At 43.1% G+C, this 25,373-nt stretch overlaps 4 protein-coding genes across 11 annotated transcripts in view; 2 read left to right on the top strand and 2 right to left on the bottom strand.

Annotated features, from left to right (window-relative positions):
• trappc9 (trafficking protein particle complex subunit 9) overlaps window positions 1-8,952 on the bottom strand; it is an 85,512-nt gene extending 76,560 nt beyond the window's left edge. Inside the window, exons 1-9 of one of the 5 annotated variants that reach the window (XM_077590342.1) lie at window positions 8,798-8,952; window positions 7,464-8,061; window positions 7,238-7,268; window positions 6,172-6,317; window positions 5,882-6,007; window positions 5,026-5,052; window positions 3,513-3,634; window positions 1,871-1,996; window positions 1,584-1,800 (exon numbers count right to left, since the gene is read on the bottom strand). In XM_077590342.1, the coding sequence (XP_077446468.1) occupies window positions 1,584-1,800; window positions 1,871-1,996; window positions 3,513-3,634; window positions 5,026-5,052; window positions 5,882-6,007; window positions 6,172-6,317; window positions 7,238-7,268; window positions 7,464-8,046 (1,378 nt within the window). In that variant the 5' untranslated portion in view covers window positions 8,047-8,061; window positions 8,798-8,952. Of the gene's footprint in view, window positions 1-1,583; window positions 1,801-1,870; window positions 1,997-3,512; window positions 3,635-5,025; window positions 5,053-5,881; window positions 6,008-6,171; window positions 6,318-7,237; window positions 7,269-7,462; window positions 8,062-8,766 lie in introns of all 5 variants that reach the window. The other 4 variants (XM_077590343.1, XM_077590345.1, XM_077590344.1 and 1 more) reach the window with 4 other exon arrangements.
• An 812-nt stretch (window positions 8,953-9,764) lies between these two features.
• LOC144067464 (sodium-dependent neutral amino acid transporter B(0)AT3-like) lies at window positions 9,765-13,777 on the top strand. 2 transcript variants are annotated; one of them, XM_077591262.1, is made up of 14 exons: window positions 9,765-9,799; window positions 10,483-10,582; window positions 10,666-10,846; window positions 10,965-11,105; window positions 11,180-11,314; window positions 11,599-11,780; window positions 11,851-11,961; window positions 12,042-12,154; window positions 12,223-12,351; window positions 12,416-12,566; window positions 12,644-12,848; window positions 12,930-13,089; window positions 13,169-13,331; window positions 13,405-13,777. In XM_077591262.1, exons 2-14 carry the CDS (start codon window positions 10,538-10,540, stop codon window positions 13,582-13,584), a joined length of 1,896 nt encoding a protein of 631 aa, XP_077447388.1. In that variant the 5' UTR covers window positions 9,765-9,799; window positions 10,483-10,537; the 3' UTR covers window positions 13,585-13,777. The 2 variants fall into 2 exon arrangements, with proteins under 2 accessions (XP_077447388.1, XP_077447386.1); XM_077591260.1 differs by having other exon boundaries at window positions 9,777-9,799; window positions 10,471-10,582.
• Window positions 10,928-25,343, bottom strand: tert (telomerase reverse transcriptase). 3 transcript variants are annotated; one of them, XM_077591257.1, is made up of 17 exons: window positions 24,844-25,343; window positions 23,259-24,456; window positions 22,763-22,952; window positions 22,528-22,681; window positions 22,291-22,458; window positions 21,676-21,837; window positions 21,440-21,541; window positions 21,292-21,377; window positions 21,092-21,208; window positions 20,888-20,959; window positions 20,630-20,818; window positions 20,018-20,144; window positions 19,205-19,266; window positions 18,934-19,058; window positions 18,714-18,839; window positions 18,545-18,644; window positions 10,928-13,981 (listed from the first exon to the last, which is right to left on the bottom strand). In XM_077591257.1, the coding sequence occupies exons 1-17, from the start codon at window positions 25,201-25,203 to the stop codon at window positions 13,894-13,896; spliced, it is 3,426 nt and encodes a 1,141-aa protein (XP_077447383.1). In that variant the 5' UTR covers window positions 25,204-25,343; the 3' UTR covers window positions 10,928-13,893. The 3 variants fall into 3 exon arrangements, with proteins under 3 accessions (XP_077447383.1, XP_077447384.1, XP_077447385.1); XM_077591258.1 differs by lacking the exon at window positions 10,928-13,981 and adding an exon at window positions 17,695-18,265; XM_077591259.1 differs by lacking the exon at window positions 10,928-13,981 and adding an exon at window positions 17,695-17,845.
• On the top strand, window positions 14,866-18,448 carry slc6a18 (solute carrier family 6 member 18). Its single transcript, XM_077591268.1, has 12 exons — window positions 14,866-15,116; window positions 15,340-15,480; window positions 15,551-15,688; window positions 15,848-16,029; window positions 16,101-16,211; window positions 16,274-16,386; window positions 16,454-16,582; window positions 16,683-16,839; window positions 16,958-17,162; window positions 17,259-17,418; window positions 17,510-17,672; window positions 17,742-18,448. Exons 1-12 carry the CDS (start codon window positions 14,981-14,983, stop codon window positions 17,940-17,942), a joined length of 1,836 nt encoding a protein of 611 aa, XP_077447394.1. The 5' UTR covers window positions 14,866-14,980; the 3' UTR covers window positions 17,943-18,448.
• Window positions 25,344-25,373: the final 30 nt, after the last annotated feature.

Here is a 25,373-nt window from a genome sequence, read left to right as displayed (position 1 = left end):
CCGATTCTGATACTCTGAAAATAACGTGGTGATTTTGAGGCTGTGGAATATTCCGCAAGAGTAACATGAGGCAAAAAAATAATGGAAAGAGGCTAACTGCCAGATAACACTGCAGTGGGAATACGACTGTACTACCAAGGGTGAGCTCGCTGGGGATTTTAGCACAGTGTTGAGCTCCTTAAAAAGACATTAGTGCCACGTCGCCGTCAAGCGTATCCGCCTCATTAGAATGCATCAGCGACTGCGCTGCTTGACAAACTTACATCTCTTCACAAATGCCTCCAGGCGGACAACACTCCTTTCCACCAGCCAGCGTGCCGTCACACGTGGCCTCGGCGAAAGAAACAATCCTCATTTGGATTCGTACCAAACGTCGAGCCCATGTGTTTGTATCAGAACGGCAAAATGACTGCGTCTTGTGCCGAAATACATAACGGGCAATTGGATTTGCGATCTGACGCTATGAATGGCAGTGAATGAGTTAAGAATGGTGATTGTCAAGTGCAAATGTTCCAAGTAACAGTACTGCTACTTGACTACAATTTTCGTCTACTCAAATCTCGTCTGTTTACGGCAATTTGAAAGTGATCCATTTCCACGAGACTCCGTCTATCCTCACAATTTCTTCAAACGATGAATGCGTAGCCGATTTTTTTTAGCGATAGTCAATCCAGTGTGGCCACGTTAAAAGACTCATTCAACCTTCAGCTTGCCGCTATTCACGGCATAAAAAGGGCAAAGCGAAGCGAGCCATTGTACAAGACAAATCCTCTCTCCGTCTCTCTTAAAAAGAGATCACGGGAGATAACACGGATGTCCTTGAGCCCTTGTGTTCAATCCTTTATGGCGCGAGCGCTCAAAAAGGCTGTGGAGTGGCTGCGTCTAGCCAAGGGTGTCGAGGGTCGCCGGATCCGGGAGGCCTGTGAAGAAGGCCCGACAAAAGCGCCCGCGCTCGCTTTTGTGCGCTTGAGCGTTCGAGTGTTTGCGTAATTGCAGAAAAGCCACAAGATGCACTCCTGGAAAGACGTAAAAGCGGAATACGTCTTTGTCTGGTAAAGCTGAACCTTTTACTACCAGTCACGCTCTCTCTATTGGGTTCGTGTCAACTCAATGATCTGACGGACTAAAAATTGGCCTTTTAAATGCTCGTTTGACTGTAAACCAATGAGCTCACGGGGTGCCATTGACGGCGCTAGGCGTCCAAGCTATTTGAAGGGGGAGGGATGGCAGCATACAAATAAGCAATTCCTTCACATGAAGTACTAGTTGGTCCACAAAAAGTAGTGTCTCATTTTTTTAAGTTAATAATAGTTTAAACAGGGCTTTTGTGGTTTCACTTTAGGGGCGAATGGAAAAGTGTTTTCTACTCACAGTCTACTAAAAATGGAACTGACTTCAATTACAGAAGCAAGTAAATCTTTAGCAGGTTCTTCTCTGTTTTGATGCAATGGCAATTCCAATTCATTTCACTATCAAGCGTTTTGGCAATGAGACACTTTCCTATTGGTTTTAATACCTACGCTCCACTGCAAAAAAAACCCAAACTAATCTCAACTCAAAAACTTGACATGATGGCGCTCTACCTTTACTGAAGTCTTTGGGGTCGAGGGAAAGACTGTATCCGGGCAGCGTCTCCAAAAGAAGCTTGTAGCAGGCCCTCCAGCCGGGCTCCGGGATGGTGGGCGCCACGCACTGCATGGCGGCCACGCGCTTAAAAAACGCAGACTTGCGCCGAAAGCCGATCAGTTCGTACAGCTCGGAAAGGACGCTGTAGCGTTGGATCTTCTCCTCCTCGGAGAGCTGCCGACAACGTTTGATGGAATCCTCATGATTCTACTACTAGTAAATGGGGGATAAAAAATGTCCTCACCTGTCCAAGGTTGATGTAAACGGCATTTTGGAGGAATTCCGAAGCTTCTCTGGCCCTTTTCTGAATGGCCAGCACCCGCACCGCCTTCACGCAGGCTTCCAGCTCGATCACGCCCGCATTCTTGTACTGTAGGTCGAGATAAGGAGGACGAGGTTAATGCCAAGTCAATTTTGACTTCTGCTCCCAGACGGCAATAATACATGAGCACCCTTTTCGGGGCTCGGCGGCGCACAGGTGGAATGACAAACAGTTTCTAGCGCCACGCTCTTTTGGTGCGAGCGCCTGCTCTTCCAGAGACAAGGTGAAAAAAAGGCCATTTATTTTTGCCATTCGTTTACCCCCCCACTTCTACGCTCATTGTCTTCTTATTAAAATTCAATTAATAACTGAATGGCTGTGTAATTTCATTGTGAAAGAGCCAGCTACAGGTAGTGGAGTCTGGGCAGAATGGGGGGGGGGGGGGGAACAATTATAATAATGAAGATAAAGCTTTCTGTCCTCAACAGGTAATGAGCCTATTCAGCTCTGTGTACGTTCCTAGGGATTAGGGTTATAGTAGTGTTCTTGTGTGGGGGGTTTTGGTGTGTTTCAATACATCTTGTGAGTACAGCAAGTGCTGACTCATAAAGATTGATACCCACAGACTAAACCTGCTCATATGCGTGTTTTGGCAATGTCCCCTGTGACCAAGTGAGTAATAAACAGCAGCTGTCAGAAAGCAGCAACTCAAAGTAGCCCTCAAATTCAAGGCCATCCATCTAACACTGCCCCCTGGTGTATTATATATATATATATGAGAAGTTGGATTGGACACCAATTGATGTCTTGTTACTATGCTATGCATTCAGGATGTAGAGGTCACAAATGAACATTTGCTGTCCGAACACATAATCCGCATTAAAGCGAGACCGTGTTTAATAATTCATGTGGTTCGCTATGGGTTTATTGATGAGTTTTAACATAAAACATTTAAGATTCAGGAATGATTTTGAATAAAACTAGTACGGATTAGCTCTGGCAGATATGACTTGAATATCTTTTTTTCCCTCACCAAAAAAAAAATAGTGGTAAGGGAAGAAGGGAAGATGTCTTCCTCAGCCATAATCATTGAATGTAATAAAGGGAGTAGAATTTATAATTTACTTATTTATTACCTATTTATTTATGTCTATAATGTACTTTCCTGTGTCTGTATTCTCACCCTCTTGCTACTGTGAGAGTGAAATTTCTAGAATACGGGATGAATAAAGTTATTTAATCTAATCACCTTTGCAAACACATTTATAATAATGATTACCCCAACAACCTTAATTTTTTAAAACCTCACAGAGGACCCATTTAAATCATTGGCTGCCATTGACAGCAGAGGATGTCCAATCCCTTTGGACTCGGGGGGATTAATTTGCCCCTAATATTCTATATGGACTGGCACACAAAAAAATGGGCATTCACGACCAATCCTCGTCAATCTCATGCAATGAGTAAAATAAAAAAACAATTTCAATGAATCATTTTGATAAATAACACATTGTAGTAACCACTGTACCTGGAAGGGTTAAACACATAATAATAGTAACAACCCTGACAAGTAAAGCATTGAAAACCACCTAAAATTGTGTGTATATATATTTTTTTTACATACCTTTCCATAGTAGGAGATTGCCTCTTTATATTTTTCAATAATGTCCTCCGGGCTCAAGCAGTTCTTCGCCCGCCCGATCTCGGCGCTGGTATCCGCACTGATGCCATTGGCGGTGAGGGCTCCTACGCGACGGGAGACGAGAAGAAGAGACGATTAGTTTGGCCCGGAAAGGCCACACGGCCCGCTTTGCTGCCAAGACGGATGAAATGGAAAAAGGCAAGCCGGCAGAAGGCACTCCATTCCGCTGCTCGGTGGGTGAATAATCCAGAAATGCAAACAAAACACTCAGGCCAGCTGTGAAGAATGCGTGTGGTGGCGCTGTCTAAAATGCCATCCATCAACAAGCTTAACAACTTGCACTCTATATGATTCAATCAATTCAAAAAGAATGAGAGATTGTAAAAAGTCAAGAACAGGTCCAATTTGCATTGATTTTTGATTTGCTCAGAGCTCCCTAAAAATGCTCCCCTAAAAAAGTGACCTTTCAACAGGTGGTTTTTTTTATGTGGACTGAAGACCACCTCTGTTGTGTTGGGCTGCCACCTGCTGGTACGTTGCAATCTTCAGAAAAAGACTTTTTATGCTTATTTTCTGCAGTGTTTGTCCACCAATCAAGTGGGATATTCAACATTTTGGGGGGAGCGTCCAATGTGCGACAAACCATTCTGAAGTCGGACAACGACAAAGCAGCGAAGGGAAATATCAGCACGCCATCGCAGTTTCAAGAATACGCAGAAATGATGTAAGGTCAAAGGTCAAAAAGCTAAGCAGAGCTGCAGCGTTAAACGCAAAGATAAGCAACTCATGGCTAATGTGTCTGCTACATTGATAAGTGGAATTTGGCATAATGCATTGTAATATTGCGAAATTTAAGTCATAATATTACGGGAAATATTGCAATAATTGTAGTTTTTTTTCTTGCTTGCTTTTACAGAAAATGAAGCAGAAGTTGTTTGGTTTTCAAGGCAAAGTCTGTGTGAACACAAAATTGATTTTTGCGTAATATTAGGAGGTTAAAGTAATATTGGGAAGGGGGAAAAAATGTTACATTACTTATTTTTACATTACTAGAATCAAAAGTTGTTCGGAGTACGCAAACTTATGAGTTGTGGATAAAACTTTGATGAGAATTATTTTCTAATATTCAAGTAGGTGACAGAGTTTTAAATGTTAAGATTTCCAGATGGTGATGTTCCTTGACATTTTGTCAATGCAAAAAAAGTGTGCCTCAGCTCAAAAAACACTAGATTACTGAAAATAAAAACAAAAAATAAAAAAATCATCGATTTAAATAACAATAAACCTAATAAGGACAAATACATAGCATGAGAAAACCAAACAGTGACCAGCAACCCCCCAAAAAAATAAATGAATAAAAATCAAACTAATAAAATGATTTCAAGGGTTTAAAGTACTAAAGACTGGAGATAAAGGTGGAAACGCATGCAAATGGGCACGAGGGGGTGGGCGGGGGTTTCGACTAGCAAAGCCTACGTTTGGTTAGAAGTCATACCTGGATCAATGAGAACCTCCTGAGCCCCTACAGAGAGAAAGAATGCAGTTTGACACAAAGAGCAATGTTAGCCGTGTTAGTACCAAACCTCCCTGCTGTAAATTCTACTTTTTTTTTAAACTTTTCCAACACTTAACGGTTTGCTAAATATGCGTAATATGCCTAAGTAGTAGTTTTGAAAACATGAGCCATCAATCTGGATCCTACGGGCATGCAGTCAAGTACTAGAGTGCAGTATATCTAAAAGCTAATCAGCTATTATGTGGCAAGGAGTGCATGTAGGGACGCAATCAAGATCTAAAAGGGACTCTACAGAGGGAGGAAGAATTTTTTTAAAAAATGTTTGTGATATCTTGGCAGTGCCACAAAGGCCACGTGCCAGAAATGCGATCAGATGGGATTGAGGTCGTTAAAAGTAGACCTCTCTGATCTGACTGAGCCCTTATTATTAAAAGTGAAGCATGAGAAGCGACTTCACACCAGCTAATAAAGTGAGATGAGAGTGCACCATGAGAATAGACTTCACAATAAATAAAAAAATCAAAGTGAGACAGGCTTGATGTTGATTGGAAGGGAACATTTTGTTAAGAGCGTGTTAATAAAAGGGAAGCAACAGATGGAGTGGAGAAGTTTCACATTGAAAACAGTAAGGTCAAATAGATCGTCCATCGCCGTCAATGGCAGCCAGTGAATTGAGGACAACAATTTTGGGGGGGAAATGGGTTCTCACAATAATAACAGTACAATAATGACAAAGACGGCGGTTCCGTGAGCTCATACAAACGAAACGAGAAAAAACGCCAGACTGAAAAACGTTCCAATCCAAATGAACCAGGGTCGGCGTCCGTGATCTCACCTGGTCTGTGGCGTTTCCCCGCATCCGCTGCCTGAGAGACATTGGCCTTGTGCCTGAGCGTCTTCCCCGCCGTCCCTCCGGGATAGTGAAATATGACAGACGCCGAACACAGACCCTCCAAGGCGGCTGGTCAAAACAATTAAAAATGAGAAAAATTACATTTAGCTCAAGTAGAACATACCGGTTGCTATTTTCTCGAAAAACATTTGAAATATTTAACAGCACCCAAACAATAAACCTAGGCATCACGATGCAAAATATGCACTGTTGACAATGTGTCCCCTACTCACCCCCCAACCAGAGGAAGTCGTTAACAGCCCTGAGCAGCTCTACCGCCATGTGGTAGTGAACCAGCGCGTCTTGCAGCATACCCGCTTGGAGACACAAGTCGCCCACGTGCTTCCTCATGCGTCCCTGGCAGCGCTTCTTATAATGCCTGACGGAAAACAGAGTTGAATCGGTGTTTTTTTTTTATCCGGCATCAAGGGGCATCCTTTATGATACACACGTACTAGTACTTCACGCTTGGACAATGAGGAAAAAATAGAGTGAAGGGCTAAATGAACACAGAAATGATAGCAAAGACAAGCATAAAAAGCTAACCTGGCTGCTTGATTTTATTTCAATTTGTCCGAATTCATCATTTTAGGTGACTCATTTCATCCCTGCCATTGAGCTAAGTATGAAACTAGGGATGTCGTAATCACATATTTTTGTCCAAGTTATCTAATTTTGGGACTCTGCCGATAACTTGGAAATGAGGAAAAGCTGTAATATGTCTTTTTTGAACCAAGCTATCCAACATTATTAAAATATAAATGAGTTATCAGCGGAGGGAAAAAAATCACAAATCCCTTTTTTTTCCAAGTCAGCTATAGAGCACAAAATAAGATTGCGAATATATTTTGTTTAAATAGCTTGGTTTTAATAAGTAGAAATATATATTTACATTTTTTTTAAAGACTCCAATAGGATAAAATGAGCTATCTTGATTGTAATTTTCTTGACTTTTATGCTGTTGCTGGACATTTTCTATTTGTAGGGTTTGCTCCACTAGTGTAAAAATAACAATTCAAATCACATCAAATCACTAAAAAAATCTACTACTATGAATTTCTAAAGAAATATACATCAGGGTTATTTTGTCACTTGGAGGCCTTAACTCTTTCACTGCCATTGACAATTATAGACTGTCGCTGCCAACCCTCCCAGTCAAAATGGATTGAACGTTTATCACCATCAATGGCAGCTAATGAGTTAATATAAAACTATCTGCGTTATTTAATACGACATGAGGAAGTGGCTCGGGATGTTCGGGATAGATTCAGGCTATTCTACGGGAGTGTAAAGTCTCACCTTTTCGTACCCAACAATAAACTCACAGGACAGTATGGAAGAAAAAAAAAAGGCAGAACATAATAAAGCACACTGAACACACAGAACAAGTATGGACTAAAAATCATAATATAATGCCACTAATTGGCTGGCCACCAATGCAGGGTGTCCCCTGCCTGGTGCCCATAGTTAGCTGGGATAGGCTCCAGCACCCCCCAGTGCGGAAAATAAAAAAAGCGCACTCACCTGTTGTCAGTGTCCAAACCCACAAAGTCCTTCTTCTCAAAGGGCACGCAGAGCAAAGGGATCTTGTCGCCCGACTTGTCGGTGGCCCTGTCCAGCCGTTTGGACTCCAGGACGATAAACAGGGACTCCACAAAGTCCTCCACTCGCTTCTCCACGCCGGAGCAGTCTTCAAAGCTGGGGTAGAAGGCCACGTCGGTCCTCTGCTGCTCGGCGATCTCCCCCTGAAGACCGAAAACCAGCAACCTGGAGTCGTAGAGCGTGGAGCCGAAGACCTCCTTCTGGCTGTGGAAGTGCTCGGCCGTGAGAGGCCAGTCCTTGGTGGAGCTGCAGGCGGTGACCGCCACCAGGCCCACCACCTTGCGGTGGGTCTGGAAGTCGCCCCACTCGTTGTTTTCCGCCAGGTAATGGTGGCGGTAACGGATGTAGAGAAGGCGCTGGGAGTCACGGATGCACACTTGGCTCACGCTGGCGACGCGCTTGTAGATCTGGAAAAACTGGTCTTCGGGCACGTTGCCGACCGGCTGGACCACCACCAGCACCGATTGGTGGTCCTCGGCACATTGCATGTAGTCAGGGACACTCATTTTTCCATGTGGTTCCTGGGTGAAGATAAAAATCTCCTTTTTTTCCTTAAAATGCGCATTTTTTATCAAAATATTACAGCCAATCTTCATAAAAAATATTTTTTCCCCAGAAAAAAATACAATTTTGGTCAACTTGTCATCATACAAATGCCGTCATGTTATAATGTTAAGCTCACACATTCATATTATGAGATTTCAATACTAATTACTTGTTTCATTGATTTATTGCGTTTAAAATCTCATCAATAAATAATTTGTATTTTTATTCTCCTGGCTATAATAACAAAAAAAATGTCTTGGAATTGCCTCAAAGTAAGTGATATTTTATGATCAGGTAAGTTATTTTCCTATTTAATGAAATCAATAGTAATCGACTTAGGATAAAGACGCACTAAAAACGTGGTTTGAGAAGCCCAACATAGGAGCAAAATACACCCGATCAATGACTGTCCTGGTTGTGCAAGACATTTTAGCAAGATCTACGACAACATAACTTGAATAATTAAGCACTTGATGAGTTTATATTTCGATATTTGAGGTATAGAAGCCAATTACAAACAATTGGACGGAAGGTAATGCATGTCCATTGACAGCCCGCGTAGCTTAGCCAGCTGGCCTTTGCACAGATCTCACGTTTTAACAACTCCGATTGCTATATCATGAATGGATAAGGATGGCAAATACTATTTTTAACATATTTCAGACTTCAACTCGACTTACTTTAATACCATTTTATGGTGCGTCTCCTTACCTTCCAATCAAGCTGTCATGAGATACAGCCTTCCTCTTTCGGCTCCGGCTTTTGCGCCGGAAAAACAACACTATACACGGTTCTTTCAAAATGAAATACAGTGAACCAAAGTACGTACGGTTGATTTTGATATCCAGTTTCTATCTCCATAAAATCCAATATAATTACACCCTTATCTTGAAAATGCTAACATTTATGTGTAAAGTATTAAAATCGAGTTGATGAAGTTTGTCTGTCTTTTATATTGAATGGGCGTACGCTCATTCATTATTGCATCAAGAAAGACGACGGTCAGAAGGCGGCTGTGATGGTCAAAATAATAGGAACATCTCTACTGTTGAGTTCTCAGTCATAAATCATACATTTCTATATTGTTCTACTTATTCAATACATTTAATTTACACACAGTTATACCATCAACAAAATAAAGTCTCCTGGAATTATTTTATGGCTGTTGGTGTTTAAAAAAATATGTATAATCGTGCAATCTATATAATCTATTCAATTAATAATCTATTTTATTAGAGAGCGTATAGACAGAAGGTTTGACTGAGTATAAGAACCTCACATACATTTGGTATGACATTCATGAATCTTGAAATACTGGTCTGAACTGCAACAAAACAATAGATTATTGTAAATCTGATCAATTGATATTCCTCACTACATATAGTTGCATTTCTGTCATATTTATATTGTTGCACTCGTCTTATTTAAGCCTTTAGATAAGGATCCACAAAATCGGTGACTTGGGCTCGATTCTCATGCAAAAACATGCAATCGGGACAACCCTACTTTCTTACTATGTTGCAATGAATGTACATTTATGTGAATATTTATACGGGACGTCCATCATAACATTGCCTGATGACATACGAGTCCTCAAAAATAATGTTTGTGACCCAATCAGTCACATGTCAGGAAAACAAAGACTTCAAAGATGCTTAAAATATATGGCAAGTGCAGTCTTAGTGCATCACTTCATCCAGTCTTCTAAGAGAGGTGGGTGTTTTTGTTTCTTAAATGCTTGTCTTCAAGTTATTAAAAAAGTAAAAATTGGCTCAACTGCGAGGTTATCTAGTCTAGTTTGAAATCCAAATAATCCAAAGGGAAACAATGCCATCAGATGGTTTATATAAAAAAAATCTCTATTGAGTCTCGTCATTATAGCTGAAATTGCAGTGATTAAAATGTGAAATACAATTCATTTTATTTTATTGTAGGTTCCATTTATTCCAATTATTTTTAAGTACATAACTGATATATTTGGGGGGGGCAGTGTAACTCCTAGTGGAAAGCGGCTTTTAAGATGTCAGTTGCTTTGTTGCGCTCTGATCAAGATTATTACATCAGCAAAATTGCATTACAGCTAAAACATTGGATTATAACATAAATAATAGTGTGCAGATTGTTAAATTGCATGGAACCTTTGCACTTTAAAAAGGTTTTTAAAATGACCTTCTATAAATGGCCTTTCATTTTCTACCAGCGTGTCAGTTGCTTTGTTTATCTCTGCTTAAAATGATTACAACAGCAACTGCAGATTACAATGAACACACTTGATAATGTTGGAAAATTACCTTTTGAATTATGCGACCGCAGATAAGTGATCGTTGGTTTCTAACATTGTCAGTAGTACAAGAGTTCAAATATGTTTGTTTTTAATTTGTCAGTTATAATTGCAGTAAAACCATCCTTACAGTCAGTAGATTCTTGTAAATCTCCCACTGGAAGTTAAGGATGGGTCGCAAACAACATGAAGGCAAGAGCCTCCATGACGTAGAGGTGAGGAAAAAATGTCATTTAAAAATTGACAAATATGCCAAAGTCTTTTTGACACTGCGTTTTGACTCGTTTTAATTTTGCAGCTCCTCCACGTCAAACCGCTAGCTTTGAACGAGGGGCCCAGAAAGGAGGAGTTGATCGCGGAAACCGAAGAGGAAGTCAAATGGGAAAGCAAAATTCAATACTTGCTGACCACGGTTGGCTTTGCTGTCGGACTTGGAAACATATGGCGCTTTCCTTACCTTTGCCAAACTTACGGAGGAGGTGAGCTTCCATTGCGCATTTCTGAGTTTTACAGAATGTAATTTTGATGTTCAGAAGCACAATTTATTGGAACATCTTTGCTTCACTGTGTGACTAAATATGTTTCCCACATGGTCAGGGGCTTTCCTCATCCCCTACCTGCTAGCATTAGTGTTTGAGGGCCTGCCCTTGCTCTACCTTGAGATGGCCATCGGACAAAGGCTTCGTAAGGGAAGCATCGGCGTGTGGAATGAGATCTCTCCATTTTTGGGGGGAGTTGGTGAGCGCCGTTTGTTCTTCTTTTAGTTGCTGTTCTAATCAGACAAGTACAAATAAGTGTTTTTTTTCCTATAGGCATAGGAGCCATGATGATATCCTTTGGAGTGACCCTGTTTTACAACTGTGTGCTGGGCTGGGTCATGTGGTACTTCGTCAACTCGTTCAGAAATCCCCTGCCGTGGAGCAAATGTCCAGAAGATAATAGTACAGGTAAAAAAAAAAAGGCACGAAAATGAGATCGGATCCGATCTTGTGGTAGTCGATAACAATAGTGAGAATCGGATCAGGACGCCACTCATATCAACTACGTTACAAGAAGTCACATTTGAGCAAAATATTCCACAATGATTTGATTTTTTTTTCCACTTAGGCATAAACACGGAATGCGTGCAAAGCACCAATCCGTCACGTTACAAGGCGAAATTTGAAGAATTTGGGGGGAATTGGATACAGATTTGAGCGAAAGGATTGTCTTTTTGTTCCAAAATCCACAGGTTTAAACGAGGAATGCGAGAAAAGCACACCCGTTAATTACTTCTGGTACCGTGAGACCCTGAATATCTCAAGTGACATTGAGGAAAGCGGTTCTCTGCAATGGTGGTTAGTGCCTTGCCTGGCATCTGCCTGGTTCATGATCTACATCTGTTTCATCAAAGGAATCAAGTCCGTTGGAAAGGTTAGTGCTTGTCTTAAAAGCATGCTTGTTAGTCCTAAACTTCGCATTGGATTTGGCCTTTTATTTGCAGGCAGTGTACGTGACAACCACCTTGCCCTACTTGCTTCTCACCATTTTTATGATCCGTGCCCTCACCTTGCCCGGAGCCATCGATGGACTGGTGTATCTCTTCACCCCTGATGTGAGATTCTCACTTTTCGGCGAATTTTTTGGCACGAAGGATCTAATCTTCAGATTTTTTTGTTTTTTTCCCTTCCCAAGTGGGCAATACTTGCGAATCCTCAAGTGTGGCTCGATGCCTCCACTCAGATCTTCTTCTCTCTCTCCGTGGCTTTTGGAGGACTGATAGCCTTCTCCAGCTTCAATCCTGAGCGGTAAGGAGTAATCAAGCAAATTGTCGTGCAATAGTTCATTTTTTGTTTCTTCCTTCTTGGTGCTTTAGCAACAACTGTGAGAATGATGCCATTTTGGTGGGAATAATAAACAGCGCCACCTCCATCTATGCATCCATACCCATCTTTGCCATCCTGGGTTTTAAAGCCAAAAACAACTTGGAAGCCTGTCAGGATGAGTACGTACATATTGCCCGTGGACTCCACAGAACTTCCTCGTGGAAACAAAATGTGTGTTTGCAGAAACATTCTAATGCTGGGTGAACATTTTAACTTGAACGGGAGTGAAACGGCCACGTACGAGCAGTTGATTGGGCAACTGAATGAAACTAACCCAATGGAACTTGCCAAAATGTCACTGAAAGAATGTGATCTGAGTATCTTCCTGGCCCAGGTGACGTCCTTTTGAAAAGAATCTTGCAGTTTGTCTGTTTTTTTTTAATAAACGTCGTATTTCTACCCTTTCTTAAGAGTGCCTCGGGAACTGGCTTGGCTTTTATCAGCTTCACCCAAGCAGTGCTGGAGATGCCCGTCCCCCAGTTGTGGGCAGCATTATTTTTTCTCATGCTCTTCAGCTTGGGCTTGTCCTCCATGTTTGGCACCGTTGGCGGGGTGCTCAACTCCATCATTGAACTCCGTCTGATGCCCAAATGGCTCCGCAGGGAAATTTGGACGGGTATCCGAAAAAAATAAAAGACAGGTGCGTAAGGGAGAGAGAGGAGGTTTATTTGAAGATGTTTTGTTTGTATCTTCGCAGGACTGGTCTGCTTGGGCGGCTTTTTGATTTCCCTCATCTTCACTTTGGCTTCTGGGAACTACTGGGTTGAGGTTTTCAACACCTACATCGGCTCCATCCCTCTCCTGGTCATCGCCTTTTTCGAAGTTGTCGGGGTGGCTTACGTCCACGGGATTAAAAAGTAGCACTCATTTCTTTGGTGACCGGCCTGGCGATAAAAGCAAACAAAATAATCCATCCGTCTTCTCTCTGTTCTCAAGTTTCAGTGACGACATCTATTTCATGACTGGCAAGAAGCCCAATTGGTACTGGAAAATTTGTTGGGTTGTCATCAGCCCGTTGATGCTCCTTGTCATATTGATTCAGTACGTGGCAATTGAGGCTGGGCAGACTCCCATGTTTCAAACATGGAACCCCGATTATGTAAGTAAAATGAGGATTTAGTCCAATCCGGTTCTTTAGCGACTACTAAATGTTTGACATTTCTGTCCTTTAGGCACTCTTTCCCCAAACGGAAGCCAAGCCCTACCCGCCCTGGGTGTTTGGTATCGGTATCATGCTTTGCTTACTGCCTCCTATCTTCATCCCACTTGTATTTTTGTACCAGTGCATCCAGACCTACAGACGTTTCGACTCCAACCCATGGAGTTTTTCTGTTGAGATTGTTGAGGAGTAGCAAGCACCACATCTTGTCCCGATTGGAGACATGGGTGTGTTTGCATACATGTTTTCTTCTGTAATCTGTTCAGTAAAAGTACTATCCTGTAATGAGAAATCAATTTGAAGCATTATTTTAACAACCAGGCATGTAAATCCAATCTGTGTTAACAGGTAATTCCTGTGTACAATAAAGATATTGTTTCGTCCAATCCTGGCAACATGAGGAATTTAGCACTTTGCACGGAAAAAAAGGGCAACGTGGAAAAGACGAAGCGTAAATCAAAGTCCAGGTCACACATGTATGTCGTAGTAAAGTGGAGGATTTTCATCTGGCCATCTTTATGGATCCGGCGGCTTGTTTACTGGTGGCGTTTATGACAAGTAGTGTCATTAAAGAGCTGTCAGGTTTTTTCCTGGATTGAGAAAGTGCAAATGGAATATTAATGTTTCATATGTCACCCAATGGGGAGAGTTGTAATTGTTTGTTGAATTTAAGTGTCCAATTTGCAGAAATATCCCTACCAAGTATGAATTCAGCTGGCTATTTCAAGACCAAAGTTTCAACTGCGAGACTTAAAGGAGACACGGTTTGGTACGAGCGCTTCTTTTCGGCATCCATATTAGGAATAGAATTGTTTTTATGACACGTAAAATCATTGAGCTACAACATCAGTGCCTCAAATCTTTATCTGCTAAGAGGAAAAGTTCCAGATAGCAAGTTGCACACACGTGCAGAAAATAAACCCAACTTTTGCCAATAATGCAACCATAGGAACCACGACTACCAAAAAAGAACAATTTGTCTTGTACAGATAGTTATGCCTGATTAATTTTTTTTAAATAAAGAAAACAGCTGAGAGCCAAAAACCTTTTTTCACCTTACTGGTTTTCTTTGTTAGCTTTGATGCATTCCAGTCCAAAACTCTTAGATGATGAATCGGTTAACTATGTGGCCTTGAGCTAAAACTACTCACATTGGTCAAAATTCCTAGTCATCGATTAATCTATTCCATCATATACCTCATAGATATAATGTTTAGTTTCCTCTTTCAACACTTCCATCTGATTATTTTTGTTTGCCGCTGCCGTCGCTGCCAAAACATACATACGCTTGCGATAGCAAATAAGTCTTATCTCCAAGTCATTACCGATAACACAAAGGTTAAATTAAAAAATGAATAGCAGGCTATTTTCCGTCATCCAAACCAGTAACCTGACTGGAAGCTGCTGATAGGAGAGTGAAGGACGGCCCCCAAAGGAGGAAAAAGGCGGAGGATTGAAAAGCTCCGGGCGTTAAAAAGACGGCCGCACTCGGGCGGGACGACACCTGACAGTTCAAAGTGTTTTTATCGCACGTTTCAATTAAGGAACATCGACGACAATCCTGCCATTGCACCGCAACTCGGTTCAAGATGGGAAAAACGAGAGATGTGCAAGAGGAAGTCACGTGGAATAACAAAATCGAGTACATGCTGACCTCCATCGGTTTTGCGGTCGGGATCGGAAACGTTTGGCGTTTCCCCTTCCTTTGCCAAACATACGGAGGAGGTGAGTTATTTGGGATTTTTTCCCACATTCGTCCCGGATTGATTGGCTTCCTCATAGTTCTCGCTGAAGGTTAAACTAAGCAAACTTTGGCCCACACTTATGCGTGACGGGGGGTTATCAGCTTGAGTGGTGTCACTTATTTACTTAGACGCTAGCTAATAGATGAGAAAATAATGGGAACCAAGGTGTGTTTTCTCCTAAGCCATTTTGTTTACATCCTCAGGAGCTTTCCTCATCCCGTACCTGATCGCTTTGGCCTTTGAGGGTCTTCCCCTACTCTACCTGGAGATGGCCATCGGACAGAGGCTCCGCAAGGGGAGCATCGGCGTGTGGAAGACCATCTCGCCCTATCTGGGAGGAGTTGGTGGGTGATGATGGACATTTCCGCAAATTGAAAGACGACTCAAATGTGCTTTGATATTTCCATGACGTAGGTATCGGCTCGATGATTGTTTCGTTCCTGGTGTGCAATTTCTACAACACCATCCTAGCCTGGGTCTTCTGGTACTTCTTCAACTCTTTCCAGAACCCTCTGCCATGGAGCCAGTGTCCGCTCAATGCTAATCGTACAGGTTCGTTGTGAGAAATTCCAACTGCACGTTCTTGGATGAACTTGAACTCGTGCAAAGGGGAGCGTAGAGCCTGGACTGGTCGCCAGTCCGTCACATTACAAGGCGAAATTGGATACAGATTTGACCAAAAGGATTGTCTTTTTGTTCCAAAATCCACAGATTTAAACGAGGAATGCGTGAAAAGCACCCCCGTTAATTTCTACTGGTACCGTCAGACCCTGAACATCACCAACGACATTGATATCAGTGGTTCCCTGCAGTGGTGGTTGGTGGTCTGCCTGGCTTGCGCCTGGTTGACCATGTACATCTGTATCATCAAAGGAATCCAGTCCATGGGGAAGGTCAGTGGACTACAGGAGCCGGTCAGATGAATGCTCTCCATCTCCCAATGAACCCTTGGTGTACTTTTTAGGCAGTGTATGTGACAACCACCTTGCCATATGTGGTGCTCACCATTTTTCTGGTCCGTGCGCTGACCCTACCTGGAGCTACAGATGGACTGCTCTATCTCTTCACTCCTGATGTGAGTTAGTGTTGAGTGGTCGCTTTGGAAAATGGCAGTCAAAAGCCTTCTTTGTATTTCAGTGGGAGATACTGGCGAAACCTCAAGTGTGGTTGGATGCCTCCACTCAGATCTTCTTCTCTCTCTCGGTGGCATTCGGAGGTCTGATCGCAATCTCCAGTTACGCCAACGAGAAGTAAGGAGGACCGGAATGGTCATTTTTCGAGCGCCGTCTTTAATCGGTCCCGTTACTCGAACTTTAGAAACAACTGCGAGAAGGATGCCGTCATCGTGGGATTAATAAACAGTGGGACGTCGCTATACGGAGCCATATCCATCTTTTCTATTCTGGGTTTCAAAGCCAACAGTGGTTATAACTCCTGTCTAGAAGGGTGCGTAGTCTTCCGTCCTTTTCTCAACACGCTGGCTTGATGTCAAGATTTAGAAACACGTTAAGAAAGACCAAAGATATCGTCGTTTTTTTTTTTGCAGGAACATCTTGACTCTGACAAACCACTTTGAGTTTTCCGACCAGAATATAACAACAGACAACTACGACCATTGGATCAAGTATCTGAATTCAACCAATTCAGATGAGCTTTCCAGCCTGCAACTGAAACACTGCGACCTCAAAACATTCCTGGACCAGGTGACGTCGTTTTGGAGGAACATCAATCCGCTTGTTGTCGTTTCTTGCTCTTTTGCTGCGATAGGTGTTCCGGATAAAAATGTGGAATTGATTTTTTTTTTTTGTATTTTTCTGGCAGAGTGCTTCTGGAACTGGCCTGGCTTTCATCGTGTTCACTGAAGCGGTTCTGGAGATGCCGGGCTCGCAGTTGTGGGCTGTTTTGTTTTTTCTCATGCTCTTCAGCTTAGGGCTCTCCTCCATGTTTGGTAACGCGGAAGGAGTCCTAAGGCCCTTCAACGATCTCAATCTGTTACCCAAGTCAGTACCAAAAGAACTTATTACAGGTACATGAGATTTTACGGTGTTAATCTTCGGTCAAATTTGTTTGTTTCTGGTGAATTATTTTTTTTCTTGACAGATTTTTTTCCTTTTTATGACAGGGGCTTTTTGTTTAATGTCCTTCTTGATTTCCCTCATCTTCACCATGGGTTCCGGGAACTACTGGGTTGAGGTCTTCAACGGCTACGTGGGCTCGGTTCCTCTACTCATTATCGCATTGTTTGAGCTTATTGGAGTTGTTTACATCTACGGAATGAATAAGTACTGCCTTATTATTCTCATATTCTATACGAGTGAGCCGCTGCTGTACGGCGAGTTATTAATTAGTATGTTTTTTTTCCTCTCCTCTCAGATTCAGCGAGGATATTTATTTCATGACTGGAAAGAGGCCAAATCTTTATTGGAAAATTTGTTGGACATTTATCAGTCCTTTGATGCTTCTGGTAGTCTTGATTGCGTACGTGGTCCTCCAAGCCCAGAAACACCCGACGTATCCCGCATGGAATCCTGGTTACGTAAGTTAAGACGGTGTCTTACCCTTCAAATGGCTTGAATGAGCTGAGTTTTTGTTTCCATTTCTTCAGGAACTCTTTCCCAAAACGGAGGTCAAGCCCTACCCGGACTTTGTGTTTGCCGTCATCGTCCTCCTTTGTTCAGTACCTGTGGTTCCCATCCCACTGGTGGCTATCTACAAAGGAATCCAAAAGGTCAAGAAGAGGACGCCTTCTACAAAGGAAGGGCTAAACCCCTACGGCAATGACGGCTTTGAGCCTGACGCGCAGTAACCTCAGCGGCTGTTATCATGAACTAAGTGTCCACTCCCCCAAGAGGAACGTTGTTGACGGCCTAGCGTTTGCTTTCTTTCATGCTCGTGCTTTGATTTCCGTAATCACCCGACACGAAACGTAGTTTGTGCTTGTAGTGGTGGTATTTTGGCAGAGGATCCTTGGCTATTGATGTTTCAGTCTGTTAGCAAACACGGCGAATTCATGAGCGTTCGGTGCACGAAAGTACGCCTGCCATCGTTCTACGGGTCTTGAATGCTTTTGACCATTCCTTCCCAGCTCACAGTAAATATAAAACATTCAGAAATGGCTTCCTTTGATATCTGAAAGGAAACAAACGCAAAGCATAAATCCAAGTCCAATAGATTTGATTGCATAGTTGGGAGTTTTGTATTCTGATCTTAATCTGCTGCATTGTGGGCCGTGTAAAAAGACAGTGAGTCGTTGTATCATAGAAAAAGCCCTTTTATTTCTAGCTTCATAATAAATGACCTTTCTAATTGTTATTTCAGCCCTGACTATCTCTAGTGGAAACTTTCATATCCAAACCGGTTGTTTATACACAGAGGAAATTTTCTAGTGGTGAGTTGACGCGTCCTTACATTTGGATGGCCGAGAAGGCCGCGGGGGTCTTGGGACTGGCTGCTTGCCTCACCCTGGCCAGTTGCAAATCTTCCAGACAGTGCTCCAGACTACGCTTCCCTAAAAAAAGAAGACATTTTTGACATTTTGGGGCAAATATCCAGTGTGTAAGTCGTTGAAGGCGCCTACATTTGTGCAGATAGGGAAGCAAGCCCTTGTAGTGCGACCGATATCGCGACAACACCAGCACGAATGAAAGGCAGAAAAGCAAGTCCACGGCTTTGGGCGGCACAATGCAAGCCAAGGGCCGAAAACCTAAGCGTTCCAGGCACAGAGAACACAAATACTTTCAATTCGACGATGTACTTCCAAAGAACCCAAATAGTTGAAGTGTAATCAAGCGGAAAACCTTTGTTGCAACGCCTGAGGAGCTCGTTGGTATACTGAGCCATGTCCCGTATCATTCGCAGAAAGTTGAGAGGGTTCTTGGCAACCGTTTGGCCAAAGGGTAAACTCTGAGCGCATACGTGGAATCTAAAAATAGCCCCAAAGGGAAAGAAAAATGTTGACATAATGAGATGAAGGGCAATTTAATTAGCTTTCTGCCTGTGTAGGTAGTGATTAACCAGCCTTTTGTTAAGTCAAGGACACTAAGGGTGGGGGGATAATGGTGTCTTTACCTGAAACCATGGAGAAGGACCAATTCATAGATGTTCTTGTAGACTGCTCGCACAGAGTTTGTCTGCACAGTATATATATAGCGTTATTTTATGTTATTGGCTTAATGCTAGGGAGTTACAATGCACTCACTAGAAAAGTGAAAAATATTGATTGTAAATACAATAGGAGCGAGTGGTCGTAAAAACTAGGCCAAGGTTTGTTCCAAATTTGTATGGAGAATGTTATTTTATGACAACATTGAGTCGTTATTCAATAAAAGATGGTGCACACACACATTAGTTGAAATGAAGATGTGGGGGAGTTTGATAGCCGTCCATGACGGCAAATGAGAAAAGCCATTGGGTGGTTTTGGTAGAATTTGATTTAACGGTCTACTTCAAGGGTGTCAGACTCGGGTTGGTTCGCAGGCCGCTTTAATGTCAACTTGATGTGGGCCGGACCATTTTAGATATAATATTTAGATTTTTTTATATAAATGGATTAAAAGAACTGGAGTAAAATCCCTGAATATTCAGTTTTTTATAGATCTAAATTCTGAAACAATGTTTATTTTAGCTTTTTTATATATATTTTTAGATTTTACAAAATGATTTTTGTACTAAAAAATTAAAATGATTGATTTAAAAGGGGAAAAATCAGGAAATTTAATATACATCTATACTCTTCATTTTAATTTGATCCTAAAACAGAAAGTCGGCACTCATGATTTACTTTCCCGGGCCACACAAAATGATGCGGCGGGCCAGATTTGGCCCCTAGGCCGCCACTTCGACACATGTGGTCTACGTAAAAAGCAAAAGACTTTGTCTGACCTTCAGGTCCAATAACACGACGTTACACTTGAGTCTGATGATCCGCATCAACTTCCTCCTCATTTGCTCTCCGGCTGAGTGCAAAGCGGCAAATGTGAGGCTATGCCGCAGAGACAGGCCTGCGTAACTGGAAGGGAAGGAAAGAAAAGAAATGAAGAAATGGCTTTAACCTTGCTACCAAATGAGGAACCAGAAATGAACCTCATGAACTGCTCGACCCTACATGGTCAATGCAATTAAATGTGTTTCTTTATAACGATTTTTTTGTCTGACTGCCTGCAGTTATACATTTGATTCTTTGCCTTTTAACGTCACATGCCTGGAATCCCTCAAGGTTTTATGACGGTCTGCTTACAGTTTGATCCCACTCGCACATTTTATGTCACCTCCTATGAGAAAATTCCTTCTAAAATTTTGAGATGGATGGAGGGATTAGATGACGTTTGACTTTGGTGATTCCACTGCAGTTTCGGCCAAGATTACAGAGGTGCCTCTTATTAAGGTTCTAAATAGGTGCAAAGTTCAGGAAGGTGAGACCATAAAAGACCAGCAAAAGAACAACGGCAAATCGGGGGAACAATGGGAGCTATGGTATATAATTGACAGCTTCACCTGCGGTAATCTTTATAGACGTCGAGCGAGTACGTATCCAGCAGCAGGCCACACCACGGGAAGAGACAGTGGGTGGCGTACTTGCGAACGCCGTCGCAGGGAATTGGGATTTCGTATTCCGAGAAGTTGACGGCCACTTTCTGCGGGTTGATCACCAGACCGTACTCTGGGACGCCGGCGAGAAGGATCCTGAACGACAAGAAATCTTAACAAAATGTGGGCCATCTCGACTCAGAATTGCATTTGAGGGAGTCATACTTGAGAAATTTCTGTGCCTCACGCAGGTCAGGAGTGATCAGGAGAAAATCATCCACCAGTCTCATTAATCGTCTGTAAGGAGGGGAAGAGAATTGAAAAGAGGACTAGCTTCAAAAGACTGCCCCCTCTTGCTCAAACGGTATGACTACATTGGAGAGTGGAGGAATGCAAATCAAGTCCAAGAATACGAAAAGCGCATCGTACCCTTTGCCTCCCGTGATGCCTTTGAAGAGGGCGTTCTCCATGTGACCGTAGTTGAGATAGCAGAGCAAGTTGGATGCGACGGAGCCCTGCGGAATCCCGCGACGCTGACGATACGTTCTGGAAAAAAAAAGCGCAAACGCAGCATGATGTTGGTGCAGGTTAACGTTTTGACCCCCCCAAAAATACAATTGAAGCCTTACTTCTCCCCAAACTTCACCACAGTTTCCGTCAACATGTGGGTGAAGAACTGAAGCAAGTCCTTGCCATGAACATCCGAGGAGAATTGCTGAAAGGCGCCTCAAGTTAGCGCAAGAGGAGGCGGATGTCCGGGGAGAGCCACACACCGACCTGCTCTACTAGAATAGCGTGGTGAACGTTGCTATTTTTTCCCAGTGCCGAGACAAAGCCTTTCATATTGCTGGTGCCCAATTCGCTCTCCGCAAAGTTTGCCTGGAGTGAGAAGAGATTTTTGAGCACGGTGATAGGATTTTTTTTTTACAAGTCACAGTATTTGAAAACAAACCACCAATTTTTGGAGTCTACGTTAGTCCGAAAAGGACGGAGCGGGTGTGAACGCGTCCTACCTGTCTCAGAAAAGACCTCTGGAGTCCCTCGAAAGAATCTGCCCAGATTTTGGCGTAGCAGCGTACGGTGAAAGACTCGTTCATGACAGACGACATGGCATGCTCCATCACGTGGAGAAGTTTGTCATGAGGTAGACTCTCGTACGCTCCGCTCACGTCCACCTTAAGTGAGGCGACACAGTTGACATTTCATCAATCCAAAACTGAAAGATTGACCTCATTGAAATGAATAAAGTCCTAAAAAAATCTGTGAATACTCAGTTTTAAAAATTGAATAAATGGAAAAAATAATTAACAGTTTTCCCCCAAAAACAAAATAATACTTAGTGCCTTTTGAAAAAAAAAAGTCATTGTATCGACTGTATTTTCTTTTTTAATTAACGTTTTTCAGGATAGGTTTTTTCCCCCCATTTTTAAATTGGGAAAATAAAAACGGAAAACATAGGAGAATAATTACCATCAAAATGCTAAAAACTGAGACCTGGTGGCATTTTTAGTTGAACACTGTCTGGAAACTATTAACGATGAATTAATTATGACTCATTTTCGTTTAGATTAAGTATTCCAAAGGCGACCTTAACCACAAAGTGACTAGCAAGAAAAATGGGTTTGAACCTTAGCAAAGTAGAGGGGCTGCGATTTCTCCTTCTGGGCCTGAGCAAGCGGGGTCAAGATCTCATGGATATCGGTGACCCCCCACACGGTGCAACCCAGGAGGGTGGGCATGGCACTCACGCAAGCCCGCAGAACATCCCTCAGGTCTCGAACGCTCCTTTGAAAAGCCTAAAAAGCAATGGTGGGACATCAAATGGTCGGAATAGTTTGGGAAGGGGGTAAAAACGCAGTGGCTACCCTGGTCTTGGCATCGGTCCCCAAAACTCGAGTGATGGGCCTCATGCTTTCCATCTTGGGGATGAAACGCAAGCGGGCGATGACGGTGCTCTTGGGGAGGGCCCCCACCTGCTCGGGAGACAATTCCTCCATCTGGCCCTTGGCCACGTGATTGCTGCAATAAAAAGGAAAAAATGGCGACTGTGAGTTTTCCTTCAAGGGTCGAGAAGGTTGCACGTTGGTGGAAGGTGGGCACCTGAAGGCCAGCTCTTGCAATCGGGTCCAAACCTCCTGCCTGTAGAACCTCAAGGCGTGCTTAAGCCCCACGGACTCGGTCACGTAGAAGCAGGATCGTACCAGGCCGGAGACGTAGCCGGCGAGGAGCCACGTGAGCATCTGGCCCAGCAGCCGAGTTCGATAGGCCAGCTCGCTGGGGGGGACGCCGCCTGCCAAAAGTGTACAATCAACCCAAAATTCCATATTTTACAGACTATCATTGGACTTTTTCCATACTTTGGCTGGAACTGCGACTAATACTGGACTCGTATGTTTATGATAGCCTGTTGTTTTGTTTTGTTTTTCAGGCTACCGTATAGTTATCTGAAAAACTGTTGTGTTAACAGATCCTGTCGTTCTCCATTTCCATAAAAATTGCCCTACCAAAAATGCGACTTCTACTCCAATGCAATATATATAGATTTTGTCCAATCTGATAAATACAGTCTTGTTTTTTTTAATACATATCTCCTTACCTTTCTTACTGATTTTCAACCAATTGCAGTCATTCACCTTCATCTTCCACATGAGCTCGGCGCTGGAAAACTTGTCGAATTTGCCGCTGCGCACGAAAGCCCTGACGCGGGCCAAAAACAGGCATCTGTTTCCCGCCGAACCCCAAAACTCGACCGGGACGACATCACACAGGCACTGTCTCACAAACAGGTAAACCCGATGAGCCGTGCAGTGCTGCCGTAAAAGGGAACCCAGTTGGTCCCCAGACAAGTCGCTCTTGGTCAGCGGGCACAATCGACACAGCGTTTTCCTGTAGGCGTAATGGCGGTGTTGACGTAAAAACTGACTAAAAAGAGGGACCATGTTAAAGAAGCGTCGGGGGAGCTTCCTGGCTTTCCTCTCCAGTACGTTGAGATGCGCCATCCCCTCCAAGAAAACCAGCCTGACGACATCTTGACCTTGAAGTCTTTTCGATCCCGCCCCGCACCGCTTCTTCCTGTTGAGTATGAACCCGTTCATGCCCCGACCGCCGTACAGGAAGGCCATGGTGCTTACGAAGGGAGGCAAAGTTGGGGAAATCCCTGATCTCCAACTTGGTTGACTTTTCAAAATTGGCGTGCTGGGTTCCGATGGTTGCTTAGCAACCAACGTTTTCACCTCAACGGACCTGGGGGACACCGGCGGTCCTTCTTGTGGTGTCTCCAGAACCTTCCGTAGTTCTTCGAGTCGTCGCCTCTTTCCAGGAACCGGCGCGTCGTACTCCTCTCGGTGGGTTTCTCGCTTCCTTTTCCCATGCAAGACTCTGAAATTTTTGCTTCTCGAGCTCAGCGCGCGTTTAGACTTCAAAGACTTTACGTGGCGACGACCCCCGGTTGGATTTTGGAGGCCGAACCCCGAGGGGCCGGCGCTCTTGGAGACCTTGTCGTAGAGGGGAACGCCGGATAACTGGAGCGCGCACGACGGCGGGACCGTCACAAAGATGGAGCAGGTCTCCAGCAGGTGCCGCGTGATGTCGCTGCCCAGACGCAGGGCCACTTTCTTCCACTGGTCACTGCCGTGAATGGAAGCGGCGCTTTGGGTCAGGTCGCCCTGAAACTTGAACTGGTCGGCGTCGCGCTTCTCCGGTTGCAGGTGGTAGCCGTGGATCAAAACGTTACGTTTTTTTTTCCTTTTCAGGTTGTTCAGAATGAAGGCAAGCAGTTCAGAAAACGTGCACATCTGTCGAACAACACGAGAGCGAGAGATCGGATTAAAAGATATATTTATAGCCACATAGGTTCATTTCAGTGAGATTAAGTGAATTAGATCAATTGTACAGTGGATGGAGTAATTTATATTTGAAAATGTACATGTTCACAAATTCATTCCTCTTTTACATTGCATTAATGAATGATCTAGCTATTAAAATACTCAAATAATTGTAATCTATTTAAGGAAAAGTGATGCATTGACAATGCATTAAAATATCAGTTGAGTTTGGTGGACAGCTGACCATGAAAAAAGTTATTTGAACTTAACTCTGTACTTGTAGCTGTTTCAACTAACACAAGAATTAAAGATCAGACATTAATAGAGGGAATAAAGAAGTTGCGTCGATTTATTTACATGATGATCGCTCGGATGTTGTTCCAGTTCCTTGTCGCAGCCGACGAAAACGCTCTTCACAAAAGATTTGAAACGTTCCGAGTCTCCCTGTTCGACGAGAACCACCTTGTGCCCTTCTCGGTACAAAAGTCTGTCTGTAAACTCTTCCAAAGAGTATGCGTGATGGTACAGAGAACGTATGATGTCAAGAACCGGAGTTGATTCGGCTGTAGACATGATTGCTCCCGAAGTTTCCTGCAGTTTAGGGGGTGTGCGGAGGACACGTGGGTGACTCCTTCCGTGGAAGAAGATCATTGTCCAATCAGATGACGTCTTACTGAATGCAAGACCAATAGCGAGGAAGGAAATATGTGTTGTCATAAATGGCAATTAGGAGCGCAAGCGCTTGTTGTGACCTAAAATTACCTACATTCATTTCCAATGTTATTTCACCTTGGACGAGTTCATTTCTATTTATGATCTGGAATCAATATATTTCATGATCCAATATGACAACTATTCTTTACGTACCTTGTTTTAACAAGTGATCA

Source organism: Stigmatopora argus, chromosome 21, assembly GCF_051989625.1.
Source record: "Stigmatopora argus isolate UIUO_Sarg chromosome 21, RoL_Sarg_1.0, whole genome shotgun sequence".
NCBI lineage: Eukaryota > Metazoa > Chordata > Actinopteri > Syngnathiformes > Syngnathidae > Stigmatopora > Stigmatopora argus.
This window is presented reverse-complemented; position numbering and strand designations above follow the sequence as displayed.

What these genes read in the sequence shown, in the direction of transcription:
- LOC144067464 (XM_077591262.1), top strand. Translation starts at nt 10,538, where the DNA reads ATGGGTCGCAAACAACATGAAGGCAAGAGCCTCCATGACGTAGAG. An exon ending in TCCAGAAGATAATAGTACAG is followed by an intron (nt 11,315 to 11,598) that starts GTAAAAAAAAAA and finishes CAAAATCCACAG; the next exon opens with GTTTAAACGAGGAATGCGAG. An exon ending in TCCAGCTTCAATCCTGAGCG is followed by an intron (nt 12,155 to 12,222) that starts GTAAGGAGTAAT and finishes TTGGTGCTTTAG; the next exon opens with CAACAACTGTGAGAATGATG.
- slc6a18 (XM_077591268.1), top strand. Translation starts at nt 14,981, where the DNA reads ATGGGAAAAACGAGAGATGTGCAAGAGGAAGTCACGTGGAATAACAAA. An exon ending in TTGCCAAACATACGGAGGAG is followed by an intron (nt 15,117 to 15,339) that starts GTGAGTTATTTG and finishes TTACATCCTCAG; the next exon opens with GAGCTTTCCTCATCCCGTAC. An exon ending in GCCCTATCTGGGAGGAGTTG is followed by an intron (nt 15,481 to 15,550) that starts GTGGGTGATGAT and finishes TCCATGACGTAG; the next exon opens with GTATCGGCTCGATGATTGTT.
- tert (XM_077591257.1), bottom strand. Translation starts at nt 25,203, where the DNA reads ATGACAACACATATTTCCTTCCTCGCTATTGGTCTTGCATTCAGTAAG. An exon ending in AGAGGTCTTTTCTGAGACAG is followed by an intron (nt 21,542 to 21,675) that starts GTAGGACGCGTT and finishes TTCTCACTCCAG; the next exon opens with GCAAACTTTGCGGAGAGCGA. An exon ending in ACGCTATTCTAGTAGAGCAG is followed by an intron (nt 21,378 to 21,439) that starts GTCGGTGTGTGG and finishes GGCGCCTTTCAG; the next exon opens with CAATTCTCCTCGGATGTTCA.